Source organism: Callospermophilus lateralis, chromosome 1 (assembly GCF_048772815.1).
Source record: "Callospermophilus lateralis isolate mCalLat2 chromosome 1, mCalLat2.hap1, whole genome shotgun sequence".
Taxonomy (NCBI): domain Eukaryota; kingdom Metazoa; phylum Chordata; class Mammalia; order Rodentia; family Sciuridae; genus Callospermophilus; species Callospermophilus lateralis.
Window position 1 is genome coordinate 146,874,147 of NC_135305.1, and position 15,249 is coordinate 146,889,395.

Sequence of the window (15,249 nt, forward strand, 5' to 3'; positions counted from 1 at the left end):
AGTTATTAAAGTATATCTCCCAAAATTGCAAAATGCATTTCTTCCTAATGCTATTTTCAGAGAAGACTTGAACATTCAATGGCATGGCATGTGTGATATTTACCTGTGAGATCCCGTGGTTTACCTGTGATAAAAGATTGTTTCAAATGTTCCTTTTTTCATTAAATCTTTAATCAACCAAAAAGAGAAGCAAGAGTAAAGGCATCCATTTATTTCTATTTCACTCCTAATTCAAAAAGTTCAAGTCAAATAAGATGAACAAGTATGAATCATTGGGAAATACTGCTGTAGTTAGTAACTCAGAAAATGAGAATGTCAAGAATGAGGTTGAAAGTTCTGTTCATTAAAACTGGAAGTTTTAATTAAAACAAAGAAAGGAGTACTTTCTGTATCATGAAGTTTTCTGGGTCTGAATTTTGCAGCAAAGGGGCAGTAAGGCAAAGCACAAGGCAGCAGGAAAAATGCACGCCTGTAAGTGACTCAGGAGGCCAACTTACTGAGACCCTGGCGCAAAATTTAAAAAGTGGGCATAGGGGGCTAGGGCTAGGGTTCGGCAGAGCACTCTTGCCTGGCACATGATGCACTGGGTCTGATTCTCAGCACTTCATATAAATAAATAAAAGTCTATCAGCAATTTAAAAGAAAGAAAGAAAGAAAAAAAGGCTATGGTTTTAGTTACTAGTGATTCCAGTGTAAATGGAGTTTTCTGTTGGCATATATTTGGTAGATATTTGGATACCTTTAAAATTGAGAATGGATGTTACAAATACATTATATATCATAAAGAGGTGGAATTTTTACTTACTATCACTTAATATCCTGTGAATATTAACTATAATAGCTATGAACTTACTATTTATTCCTCATGTGGAACTAGCAAATCACACTTTAATTTTAATGTCATTTTGCTAGTTTTAATTTGCATATATTTGTCATCTTAAAGACCACAGATTGGAGGATTTGCTGCATATAACTTAATTTTTTTTCCCTCTTTATTTCTCTAGGGCCTATTCCCTGGTGGATTCCAGTCAAGTGTCTACGTTTCTGATATCCATTCTTCTTATAGTCTATGGTAGTTTCAGGTAAGATGTTCTCAAAATGGGGCTGATTTCAATTGGATGTGGAAGGAGCATTGTTCTAGAAGTGTTGACACCAAAACTTAATTGTTTTATGAAGAGAAGCAAGACTTCAGCAGAATTTGAGTTAGAACAGGGTGATGTTAATATTCTTTATTTGGCTGATTTTAAACACTTGGTTTTGCTTATGACTTTAGCCTACTAATGCAAACAGGCAAAAACTAGTTGCTTAAAATTATGAAAACAACTGACTTAAGAGTACTCACTGTTGGGAAAGTTATGAAAAGAGTTCTTGAGTTCTAGAGTCTCAAAGGGGAAAAAAATACATAGAAGGACACTCCAGCGTACAAAAAAAAATTACTAGATATTCATGGAATAAAATATATGATAAAGAAAATTTCATGTTTTTCCCCCCTAACCTAAAAAGCATAGCCACAAAGCTTAAGAAGACTTAGAAGGGCCAGGGAAACCAAAATAAAACCGTATCTAAGAAGCTCATGAAATTTTTTATTTCACCATGAAATGCCTTTAAGCAAGTAAATTATATCTTTAGGAAATTTTCCTTATTTTTTTTTTAATATGAAGATATTGACATAGGTTGAACCCTATGAAATTGCTGATGAACTTTTTTGACCTGCAAACAATTTCATAGGGTCCAACCTACTTTTATTAGAGTTGTGCTCACTTCATAAATACTAAGACTGGATCCTGGTGAAATTCTCATTTATCAGGCGGCCATAGGAATAGGAAGAAAAACCAAGAAACTAGACACACTCTTCGCACCACTATTCTTAATTGAGAGAAACTTTAGTGGTTGTACATTTTAAATCGTAGTTTTGTGATTGACACACTTAAAAATGAAGGTTGAGAAATATTGAGAACCTCAAGGGGAATGAGGATGATCAATTAAATAGGCTTACGGATTTTGACCTCTCTAATATTATATCTGGAATATCTACCCTTGATATTTTGTATATTATTTTCCACACTGGGTAGGTGGGGACTACATATGTATAATAATATGTATCAACATTTCAGAATAATACAGTTTAGATTCACAACCCTAATAGGACTTTCATTCACGCAAATTGTCTGTTTGACATATACTGATATAATGTGTACATTTTCAGAATACAAATTAATTATATTCTGGTTCTTTGACTTAATAATATTTTCTGTAGTTATTTTCATACTAGCTTTTATTAATTTTGACATTTCTTTGTATTAGTATCTCCCCTCCCCACCCCCCCCAAAAAATTTCCTCTTTATTGAAACATAAAAAACACATTTACAGCATGCATGTTTACTTAAAAATTTTATGGTAACTTCCCAAGCCAGTTATCTTTGCATATTTTTCAAGTACTGAAAATAAACCAACATATTCCACAGGTAGACTCAGACTCTCTTCTGTCAACTCATGTCAAATTCAAAGTCACAATACAAATTGAGAAAGAGTTATGCACAGTAGTCAGTTTTCTTAAGCAAATAATTTAATTGATCATTATGAATAAATGTTACCTATAATTTCAAAGAATTTCTCTTCTGAGCCATTACTTAATACCATTCAGAATAATGTTGGTTGACATACCCAGTCCAAAAAAACATAAAGAGGACTGCAAGTTGAAATATGTCAATATTCTAGTTGTTCAGACATTTCCATTTGTAAGAGTAAATGCTATATTTAATGACTTAATAATTCGCTGAAAACAATTTTTTATGAAATTCCTGATATACTTTATGAAAGTTTGAAATTATAAATAGAAAAGATGTGTATGATATTTCATTCTTGCTGGACATATGGGTTGTTAAAGTGACCATCTTCATACGTGTTGTTTTCATTTTGATTGGATGATATACTTGAGATAAATATCCAAAAGTGGACATGATTCACCAGCGTATGGATGGACTCTTAGTATATATTGCTGTATTGTTTGCCAGATGATTATACCAATTTAGGATTTGTCAAATAAAATTTTGTGTAATAGTATATAACATATAGATTAAAAAAAAAAAGATTTCTTTGATGTACGTCCCTGTTTACAAATGAGAAGACTGAAGCCCAAGAAGATAATGTAACTTGACAGAGATGACACAACTAGTTGGTAACAAAGTCTGAATTGGAACAGTTCTCAAGGTCCTAGTACCTTATGTCTTCTATACTTAAATATAATGCATTTTCTGAAAATAATGATGCCTTTAAGTGCACATGTAAATTGAACTCATAGAACTAGTTGGTGTTTTCTCCTCTTCTGTTTTCCAGAACAGATTGTGTGAAATTGTTATTCTTTCAAGTTTTGATAGAATCTACTGGCAAAGCCATATAAAGCTAGGCTTTCTTTGTGAGACATATGTATGTGAGATATAGACATATATGTATATACGCACTGAAATTTTATTTTCATATACATGTATATATGTCTATAGTATGTGTGTGTATATATATAAAATTTCAGTGTTGGAAATTGAATCCAGGTATGTTCTACCACTGAGCTACATCCCTAGCCATTTGTTATTTATTTATTATTTATTTATTTTTTAGTTGTGATTGGACACAATACCTTTATTTATTTTTATGTGATGCTGAGGATTGAACTCAGGGCCTCGCACATGCTAGGCGAGCATTGTACCACTGAACCACCACCCTAGCCCTGTTAGTTTATTTTTGAGAGAAGGTCCTGCTAAGTTGCTGAGATTGGACTCAAACTTTTCGATTCTCCTTTTTAAGCCTTCCAGGTTGCTGTCATTACAGGCATGTAACACTGTCCCTAGCTTTGTTTTTGCTTTTATAATTGTGGTAAACAAAATGTGATGCATAAAATGTACCATTTAAGCTTTTTAAACGTACAGTTCAGTGGCAGGTGAGGACTTTCTTTAGTGCCTGCTGCTGAACATCTTTTTATTATAGCCATTATAGCCATTCTAGTAGGGTGTGAAGTGGTATTTTTATAATGTTTTCACTGCATTTTCCTGAAGTAGTGATGTTAAAAAGAGTTTGAAAATCTTTTCCTTACTGACCATTTCTTTTCTTCTTTGGCGAAATGTTCATTCAAAAACTCTCCCAGGCCTATGATTTGCAAATATTTTTCTGTTCTCTGACTTGCCTTTTCATTTTCTTAATGGTGTTTCTTAAGGTCAAACATTTTTAATTTTGGTCAAGTCCAACTTTTCCAATTTCTTGTTTTGTGAATCATGCTTTTGGTATTGATTGTACCAAAGAGCTCTTTGCCTAATCTCCATGAAAAGAGAGCTGACAAATAAAGGCCATCCCTCTGTAGACAGAGGAGAGGGCCCTGAGATGTTTCGGGGTTCAGCTTTTGTGGGGTAGGGGTTTGGAGTTGTACTTGTAGCGCTATGGGATAGGCTCAGGGTGCTTGCATCAGAGCTAGGCTTATGGGAATAGCATGGGATTGGCTTGGCCGATGACACCATGGGGTAGGTCACTAATGGGAGTGGGGGAGTTCCAGTAAGAGGAAGTATAGGAAAGCAAAACTTAACTCATAAGATGTTGGTTAACATTTAAGATGGCTGCTCCAATGTTAAATCAATACCCTATACTCCAGGCACAAAGATTTTCTACTAAGAAATTTTCTCATTTTGCTCATTATTATATTTAAGACTATGATTCATTTTGAATTAATATTTGTGTATATTGTTACCTACAAATCTAAATTCAGTTTCATGAATATAGCTATCTAGTTGTTGCATTTGTTAAAAATGACTATCCTTTGCCCCCATTGAATTGATTTGCCACAGTTGTCAAAAATCATTAACTGTAAAAGTAAGGGTTAGTCACCAGACTTGCCATTCCTGTTGTTAGTCTGTATATCTCTTCTTATGCTAGTACCATAGTGTCTTGATTACTATGGCTTTTATGGTAAGTGTTGAAATTGAGTAGTTTAAGACTGACTACTATGAATCTTTTTTTTTTTTTTTTTTTTTTAACACGAATTGTAGGTTTATCTGGTCAGTTTCTACCAGAACAAACAAACCCTGCTGGGATTTTGCTAGGTGCAGTGGGTCTGTAGACCAGTAATTAGGGCAAAATTGTTTTCTTAATAATACTCTTTAGAATCCACAGGCTTGAATTTATTTAGATCTTTAATTTCTCTTTGTAGTTTTGTAATGTTCATTGTACAAGGCTTGTACCTCTTTTGTTATATTTATTCCCAAGTATTTTATTCTTTTTGGTTTGGGTTTTTATGTGGTACTGGTGATAGAACCAGGGCCTTGTGAATGTTAGGCTACCACTAAGCTACATCCTGCCACTGAGCTACATCCCTAGCCCCTCCATCTTATTTTTGATGGAATTTTTTCCTTGATTTAGTTTTTGGGTTGTTTATTGCTGAGAATATAGAAATGCAATTGTATATTAATGTTGTATACTGTTGCTTTGAAGAACTTATTGGTGCTGGTAAGTTTTTTGTTAGTATGTTGGATTCCTTAGGAGTTTTTACATGCAGGATTATGTGGTCTGCAAATAAAGACATCTCCACTTTTTCCTTTCAATCTGAAAGCGTTTAAGTCCTCCCACCACACCCTTATTGTACAGGCTAGCTTTTCCAGTTGTGTTGACTAGAAGTGACAAGGACACATATCTTCACTTGTCTTGTTCGTAATGTTAGGGGAAAGCATTTATCATTAAGTGTGATGTTAGCAGATTGTTTTTCATAAATGTTCTTTACCAAGTTGAGGAAGTTTCCTCGTTAGGTTTTGGGGAATTGTTTTCATAAATGTGTGTTGGATTTTGTTACATGTTTTTTGTTCATCTATTGAGATGATCATATGGGTTGTGTCCTTACTCAATTAGTATGGCACATTAACAGATTATTGGATGGTAAGTCCACCTTGCCTTCCTGCAATAAATGCTACTTGGTCAAGGTAAGTAATCTTTACTTTTACATGGTGCTGCATTTGGTTTTCTGGCATTTTGTTAAAGATTTTGTGTGTCTGTAGTGATGAGGAATATTAATATACAGCTTTATTGTTCTGTCTTAAAGTTTTAGTATCATGGAATAAGTTAGGAAATAGAGTAAATCTATTTTCTGGAAAATATTGTAGAGAATTGCATTGTTGTTTTTTTTGTTGTTGTTGCTTATTTGTTTCTTTAACTAATTGATAGAATTCACTAGTGAAACTATGTAATGCTAGCCTTTTCTTTGTGGGACATTTTTTGGTTTGGCTTGATTTTCCTTCTCACTGTTTTGTTCCTTTTTTAATTACTGTTTTGTTCCTTTTTTAATTATTTTATTGAGATATGCAATACATATCATAAAGTTTACCTGTTTAATACAGTTCAGTTTTTAGTATATTTACGAAGTTGTGCAGACATAGTGCATAATCTAATTTTAGACATTAGCATCATCCCATTAGCCGCAATTCCTCATTCCTTTTACCCCAGCAGGCACTAGTCTACTTTGTCTCTGTAGACTTGCCTATCTTGGACATTTCATAAGTGGAATATTACATATTGTAACTTTTTTGTGACTGGTGTTTTCACTTGACATAATGCTTACTTGACATTATGTCAAGAATATGTCATTTATGGTTATTTCATTTCTTTTTATTGCTGAGTAATATGCTCTTTGTTTGGGTTATTTCTACTTTGGGGCTATTTTTAATAATTCTGTGAATTTATGAATATATATTATATGTAATTTATCTACATAAATTCTGTGAGTTTATATACAGTTTTTCATTTCTTTTTGGAAAATTGCTAGGTCATATGGTAACTCCCATGTTTAACATTTTAAGAAGTTCTACTGTTTGCCAAAGTAGCTACATCATGTCACATCCCCAGCAGTGATGTATGAAGATTCCAGTTTCTCCAACACTTGATATTATGTCTTTTATTTACTATCTGTGTACTTTGTTTGGTTAAGTGTCTATTCAGATATTTTGCCCATTTGTAAATTTGGTTCTCTTCTTTATTGTTGCATTTTAAAGAGTTCTTTATACTTTGAAGACAAGTTCTTTACCAGATAAATGCTTGCAAAACATTTCTTTCAATCTTTAGGTTTGGTTTTTCACTTTCTTTATATTTATAATTGTTATACATTTACTGATGGACTGGCCTTTAAAAATATTTCTATTTACCTCTAGTAACAATATCTGTCTTACTATCTGATGTTTCTATGATCATTCCAAGTCTCTTTTTTTAAGAGAGAGAGAGAGAGAGAATTTTTTAATATTTATTTTTCAGTTTTCCATGGACACAACATCTTTATTTTATTTTATGTGGTGCTGAGGATCGAACCCAGCGCCCCGCGCATGCCAAGCAAGCACGTTACTGCTTGAGCCATATCCCCAGCCTCCATTCCAAGTCTCTTATGGTTGCATATGGGAAAATTTTTAACTACTAATTCTGTTTCTTCTTGAAAGGCCAGATTTCCAATTTCTTCCTTGATCAATATTGCTAATTTGTGTCTTTATCAAATTTGTTCAATTCCCCTGAAGTGTCTTAAATTGTTAGCATTTGTGTGTTCTTTATAATTTCCCCTTCGAATACTGGGTCTTGGACCCAGAAGCACTATCACTGGGCTATATCCCCAGCCCTTCTTATTTTGAAACTTGATACAGGGTTTCACTAAGTGGCCCAGGTTGTCATCAAACTTGTGATCCTACTGTTTCAGCTTCCCAAGCAGCTAGTACAATAGGTGTGCACCATCATGTCCAGCTATAATTCGTTTAATTTCTAATGTAGGTAGTGATGTTTCTTCTTTCATTTTTTTTTTTTAATTTTAGTCATTTATGTCTTTGGTGTAAAAAGGTTTATCAGTTTTGTTGAGCACTTCAAAAAAGCAGCTTTTGTTTTCACTGTTTTTTTTCTGTTTTGTTTTCATTGATTAATCTTTTTATTCCCTTCCGCTTGTTTTGGATTTTATTTCTACTTGTTTTTCTAATTCCTTAAGGTAGAAATTCAAGTTACTGATTTTGAAACCTTTTCCTTTTTATGTATGCATTTAAAACTAGTATAAATTTCCCTCTGTTAACTTAGCTGTATCAGATTTGATACATTTGCCATCCCTTGGCTGAGCTTTGCAAGGCTTCCTGTATTACTTGAAGCTCACTTCTGCCTCTTAATCTTTCCAGTTGATGGGGTGGATATAATTTATGTTGAATAATTTATCATAATCAGCATGTTCTTGAAGAGTGTGACAAATCTACAGGAGACTGTTAACAGAAAGAAAAACAAAAACTAACCGAACAGAAAAATAAAAGTAATAGAATAGAACGAACTATTACAATCAGGTTGGCCAAAAAGTTACAAGGTGAATCTGGTTTGGAATTTCTTACCTTGTAACTGCCAAGACACTTGACGTTCTGTTCCATTTGGAGTCTCAGACAAAGAAACGACAAAGCTTGAAATAAATCCAAAAGAAAATTAAAAGAAAAATATACTTCATGCAGATATGAAGGTGGTTTGGTGTTTCTTAGCTTGTAACTAACTTAAGACTTGATATTCTGTCCCAGCAGGAGACTCTGACAAGAAATAACAGGTTTGAAATAAATCCAAAAGAAAGGTGTACTTCATGCTTCCTCCCTTTCTTTTCCCTCTCTCTTATACCTTGTCTCACTTAACACCCTCTGTGTATTTATTTTTAAGCTGCTGTGTTACAGAATGATAAGACTTTTATAACTTCAGTGTAAATACCTTTTTTTTTTTTTAAGGAAAGCATCTTCTACCTTTACATTCTTTAATGGTGAGGAAAATTTATTTGCTTATACTCAAAACTCTGTGGGAAATGGTGTCATCAGATTAATAAGACTTCAGAGATAATTAAAGCTGTACTTTATCTGCTTTTACTTCCCTCCATACTAAATGCATATAATCATAGTAGGCTAGGTTATTCAAAAGAAGTCACTGTTGTTCATTAATGTCATGATGTTCTAATGGTGTGCAATGTGTTTACTGTCTTTGGAGCTGTTCTTTGTCATTTCATAATCTGTCATGCATAAAAAATATCATTTAATTTGTTAGATGATGTAGGGAATGATTATATCCATTTGTATATGAACAGTTCTTTATATATTTAACAATTTATTTTCAATTTATTTTAAAAATGTTTTAACTTTAAAAACCTACTGTAAGTCTTCTGGGAACACATATTTAACTTAAAACTAAGTTCAGCCTTGTAGTGTTTACTTTGGCCAGTGAATTCTCCCCTTCATGATGTTCACTTTCAGTATTATACTCAGTTATCAGAATTAAAATGGATGAACAAGTATAACTTGGAACAAATTAATGTGTTTTCACCTCCATTTTGCTTCCTGCAATTTTTCATTTTTGTTCTACCCCGTTAAAAAGGATTTCAGACCTTTCACCAAGTTTTATTAAGTGAGAGGATAAGCTAAATTAACATGGAGCTAAAGAAAAGTATAGGTAGAGACAAAATGGAGCCAAAAATGACCCTAAAATCACATGCCCACACTATTAATACTGGTGTTTCACAAATACCATGGTAAACTTTAGCAGCCAACTTTAAGAAAGAAATTTAAAACTTTTAGTGTCCTTCAGTAAATAGAACCTGAACCCAGTTGTGCAGGTGAACCATAATTAATAATCTAATCTTAACTCGGTTTTAAGATTAGATAAACATTTATCTCAAACACCCACATGAAGAGGCCACATATAGTAGGCATTCAAGTAAATATCTGTTGAGTGAATTGTAATATCCTTTAATATAAGCTGGTAGTATTGAACAAAAATGTATCTCATCAAAATCAGTTTTGCCAAAATTGGAGGTGTACAGCAGGTAGCAGGAAGTTGTAGTCCAGATGGTCAGCTCACTGCTAAGTATGTCCTGAAGTTATATTTTACAATATCTGGAGAAGTGAATGAGTTGTTAATTCTTCATCTGGCTATTCCTGAATGTTGACCTCTTGATAAATATGAATGGCAAGTACTCTGGACATGGACTCTGTTGCCTGCTGAAAATAGACCTCATAACAGTGCTCATAGCACAATATTTAAAGCGTATGTTTCAGGGTTAACCAGCTTCATAAAAGGACAGCTACATCCACAGATTTCAACTACTTGATTACTTCTTTACCCATTCTCCTTTATTTTCTTTTCTGAATAATCTTTTTCAGATGTGATTCAAGGCAGAATTGATCCTTCTGTTTTTGTTTTGTCCACTGGTCTTCAGACCTGATGGTCAGGCCCAGTACTCTCTCAAATGTGAAACACCCTGTCATTATGAAGGTTCTCAAGAAGTCTTCTTAATGCCTTATTTTACATCTTCATTCTTATATATTTTTTGTATTATCTTGCGTGAACCCCAGTTGAATCCTGCAACATTAAAATACTATTTTTGAATAGTATGCAGCCACTGGCCTAATGCTACAACAGGAAGCCTACTCACCATTTTTTGACCAGTAGCTAATTCTCATTGGAGGTTTTATATATATATATGTATCAATAATTGGAAGTTTGTTTATGTTCTGTAACTTGCCCACAACTACTTCCATTCAGTCATAGTAAATGACAGGAAAAACAAGTACACTGTAATTGGATGGATCTTTTTTTTCTTAACAGTGTTAAATGGTTATCTGTAATGAAACAGCCATAGCTCAAGTCCTACTTTTTTTTTTTTTTTTTTTTTTTTTTTTTTTTGTCATTTAATCATTCATGTTAGTAACCCAGACTTGTTTACTAAGCAGATAACCAGGGTGCAATTTGGGTAGAATGTGTAGTAATAACATTGTGATGTATCGTCATATTATATGTCATTGTATAGCAGTAATAAAAAACTATGATGGTTAGGTTGGCAGGGAGGATGATGGGTAATCATCTATGAAGATAGAACAAATTGTTCCAGGTCCAGTCAAGCAGTTTGATGTTTGTAGAGTTAATAAATTACCAAGTAAGTTGGGATAAAGACTGTAATAAAATTGGTCCTGAAGACAGAATCTTCTGCAAAGATATTTAAACAACTTAAATTGGCTATTAGCTGTCAGTGTGGGTAACAGTAGCCAGGGATCTACTAAACCTACTCCCACTGATCTTATTTTGTAGAGCTGGGAGATTTGACTCTTCCCAGCTTCAACTAATATGTGGAACCCCACTTTATCATTTAGCCAGATGTTAGTTTTTGGTAATGGTGACCCATGTTTACTTCTCATGATCAGACAAAGCTTGTTCAAGTGATGAGAAATTCAGAGTCAGCTTTCAGATGCTGAAAGACCAGTAATAAAAAGAATGCTCTCTTGCCCCATAGAACCTCATTGTCCTGCATAAGGCTTTCCTGTCTCTGTAGCAGTTCTTACCAACTAGGTTTTAAGAAAGTGGACCAGCTAAAACAGGTTTTAGGTTAAGCACAACCACCTTGTATTTGAAAAGGGGGAAACCCTTGCCTCAGAATAACCAAGGTAGAGTTTTTTTAGTAGTTGTCAGGTAATAAATTGAATTGGAGTTGTATGACCCTTCAGCCTAGGCTGCCTTGCCATTTCCACTCAGCCAGTCTTATGAAGGAGAGTGTATAAAAGCTGTGCCTTGGGTAAAAGCAGAGAAAGTGGAGAGAAAAGGGAGAGACAGGAAAATATTCAAAGAAATAATGGCTAACTTTTTCTAAATTAATTGAAAACTAACCCACATATCCAAAAAACTCTATAAACCCCAGGCACAAGAAACCTGAAGAGAATTACACCAAGGTATATCATTATCAGTAGCTCAAAACCAGTGATAAAAGAAAAATCCTGGGGCTGGAGTTGTGGCTTAGTGGTAAAGCGCTTAACTGGCATGGCACTGGGTTTGATCCTCAGCACTATATAAAAATAAATAAAATAAAGGTACTGTGTTCATCTACAACTAAAAAATATTTGAAAAAAGAGAAAAATCTGAAAGCAGCGGGTACTGGGGGATAAATAGATAAGGATGACATCAGATCTATCATTAAAAACAAACAATAAAAGTGAGCCAGGCATGGTGGTTCACAAATCCCAGTGCCTCAGGAGACTGGGCCAGGAAGATCACGTGTTTGGGGCCAGCCTTAGCAAGGTCCTAAGCAACTTAGTGAGAACATATCTTGAATTTTTTTAAAAATTAAATTCTAATTTACATAAGAAGGGCTGACTGAGTATGTGGCTCAATGGTTCAGCGCCTCTGGGTTCAATCCCTGTCTTCCCTACACTTCCCCCCACCAAAAATAAGTAAATAAGTGAAAAGACAGTGGAACAACAGCTTCAAAATGTATATTACTATAGGATTCTGTGGCAAAAATATCTTTCAGAAGATGAAAGCTAAAATAAAGATGTTTGCAGACATACACAATCTGGATGAATTCATCACCAGCCAGAGTTTGCACTGTAAGAAATATTAACGGAAGTCCTTCCAGCAAAATTAAAGTGGTGTTGGTTGGAAACCAGTTATCTACACAAAGGAACATAGATCACTAGAACCAAGCACATTAATAAATATGACTTTTTTCTTATTTAAAAGAAAATTGATTATATAAACAAATAATTTGAGGTTCATAATATGTAAAAGTAATAAAAAATGCTTTGCAAAATAGTAGAAAGTTTGCATGGGGAAAATGTGAACTATTTAAGGTTTGTTATACATGAAGTCGTATGACTCAAAGACCATGTTAAAGGTGGATGCCATAAACCTCTCATTAGCCCCTAAAATAAGAAGCAGAGACACAGAACTAATAAAATAACAAGGAAAGTCAAATGAAATTTTTAAAATATTGTATTAATCCTAAAAACTGGTAAAGGGAAACAAAAAAAAAGGACAGGAAGAAAACAAATAATAGATCATAGTCTTAAAACCTAATCATATCAGTAATCACATTAAATGAAATTGGTTTAAACAACCAAATGAAAAGACAGCAGTTGTTGAGATTGAATAAAAACAAAAAAACCCAATTACATGCTGCTTATAAGAAGCATACTACAAATATAAAGCCGAAACAAAAGGTTCGGAGAAAATATATTGCTTGTACTTATCAATAGAAAGCTGGAGTGGTTATATTAATATCAGACAAAGCTTTTTTTAAGTTTTAGGTGGACACAGTATATCTTTATTTTACATTTATGTGGTGCTGAGGATCAAACCCAGTGCCTCGTGCATGCTAAGTGAGCACTCTACCACTGAGCCACAACCCCAGCCTCTCCAACAGTATTCTTAATCAGTGTGACCTAATTGACATTTATAAAACACTCCAACAGAACACATTATTCTTAAGTGTTCATGGAATATTTACTAATATAGAACACATTTGGGAGCATAAAACAAGTCTCCATATATGAAGTATGATCTCTAATCTCTATTAGCTTAGGCTGCCATAACAAAATACCATAGAATAGATAGCTTACACAGCAGAAATTTACTTTCTCAGAGTTTTGGTGGCTAGAAATCAGATCTGTCTTCCAAAGTGACTACATTAATTTATGTTACCACAAGCAGTGTATGAAGGTCCCAGTTGTATATCCTTGGCCATACTGGGTTATTATCTGACTTTATTTCAAATTCTTTGTTTCTTCCTTTTTTCTCCTTAACACATGCTATTAATTTCTCATAGATGTAATTTATTTTTCTTACATATCATCTTTTTCCTCCTTTGTACAAATTCTTTTGTTAAAAATTTAATAGTGCTATCCTATGTATAAGTACTAGAACAGTTTCAGATAATAGAAGAAATTCAGTCTTTGTTGTTGAATCCACACTGACAAGGTAGAGACAGAAAAAGAAGTGTTCTCATATGCTGCTGTGGAGTGTCAGTTGGGTGCACCCTTTCTGGAAGCATTTGTGTGATATGTTAAAAGTCTCAAAATGTGCTTGCCCTTTGACCTAACATTCTCTTTCCAGGTTTTTATCATAAGGAAATAATTAAGGATGTGAACAAAAACATTGTGAACAAAAACCCACTTGGGAATGCTTTTGTGTGCAGTCAGGAAAACTCTTGAGCTGACATTGGAAGGAATGAAGGTTATTTTTTTAAGTGTGGCAACAAGAACTAGTTGCCACATTTGAAAGAAGAGATCTTTCTTTTCTTTTCTGATGCCTAAGCATTTTAAAATATTGTCTCTGCTGATTTTCTGACCTGCTACTTTGTAAATCAAAACTAAAACTTACCTATAAAAATTTTTTCCACAGGTCCCTTAATATGGACTTTGAAAATCAAGATAAAGAGAAAGACAATAACAGTTCTTCTGGGTCTTTCAATGGCAACAGCACCAATAATAGTAAGACATTTTATATCAGTTAATTTTCATCCATGTAATTACCTCGATTCTTTCTAAACCCTTAGTTAATCATTCACTGGTTAGGATTTGGTACTATAATAAAATCTAAACTCTGTGCTATAATCTGTTAAATTTTTATGTTCTGAGTCTGAACTACTGATTTCTTGCATACAAGAAACTCTTTCCTTAAAGCTTGTTGCTGAGAGTCTTTGTTAAAAATAAGCAGGAGAGATTAATGCAGGGTAGATTTTTTTGGCCGGGTGTGGGGGTACTGAGGATAGACCCAGGACCGCTTTACCACTGAGCTACATCCCATTTTTATTTTGAGAAATGGTGTTGCTAAATTACTGAGGGTCTCACTAAGTTGCCCAGGCTGGCCTCCTGCCTCAGCCTCTCCAGTCAGTGGGATTACAAGGATGCACCACTACACGCAGCATATGACTTCATTTAGATGCTTTGATGAGATTGATAATTTTGTGTTAAGTTCATTCAGTTACTCTTAAAACATGTTTGCCTTTAAAATACATTGCACTGTCATGTATACCTAAAAAGAACAAACAAAGATGTTTGCTTGAAGTACGTAATGAGCTGAAAAAGTCACCAAATGCTTATTTTACAAATTAATCAATATTTTATAATATCCACAGTTTAAGGCAAACAAATACACAATGATTAAGATAAATAAGACAATAAGTATGTTATTTTTGAAGGCTTTATCATTTAACTCTTTTGTAACTTACAAAGTTACAAAAAGAAAATAAGTATGATTTTGTGTCTCTCTCCTGATATTTAAGATCTTATGAGAATATTTGCTTTAAAAAAAAAAGTTGGCTGTATGACAAATGATAAGCAGCATATATTTATTTATTTATTTATTTGTGTCTCTGTCTGTCTGTCTCTCAATGGACCTTTATTTTATTTATTAATATGTGGTGCTGAGAATTGAACCCAGTGCCTCACATATGCCAGGCAAGCTCTTTATCACTGA

At 33.7% G+C, this 15,249-nt stretch overlaps 1 protein-coding gene across 2 annotated transcripts in view; it reads left to right on the forward strand.

Moving 5' to 3' along the window:
* Sppl3 (signal peptide peptidase like 3) overlaps nt 1-15,249 on the forward strand; it is a 109,156-nt gene that overhangs the window by 74,388 nt on the left and 19,519 nt on the right. Inside the window, exons 2-3 of one of the 2 annotated variants that reach the window (XM_077108903.1) lie at nt 1,005-1,082; nt 14,173-14,261. In XM_077108903.1, the coding sequence (XP_076965018.1) occupies nt 1,005-1,082; nt 14,173-14,261 (167 nt within the window). The remainder of the gene's footprint in view (nt 1-1,004; nt 1,083-14,172; nt 14,262-15,249) is intronic. The other variant, XM_077108904.1, reaches the window with a different exon arrangement.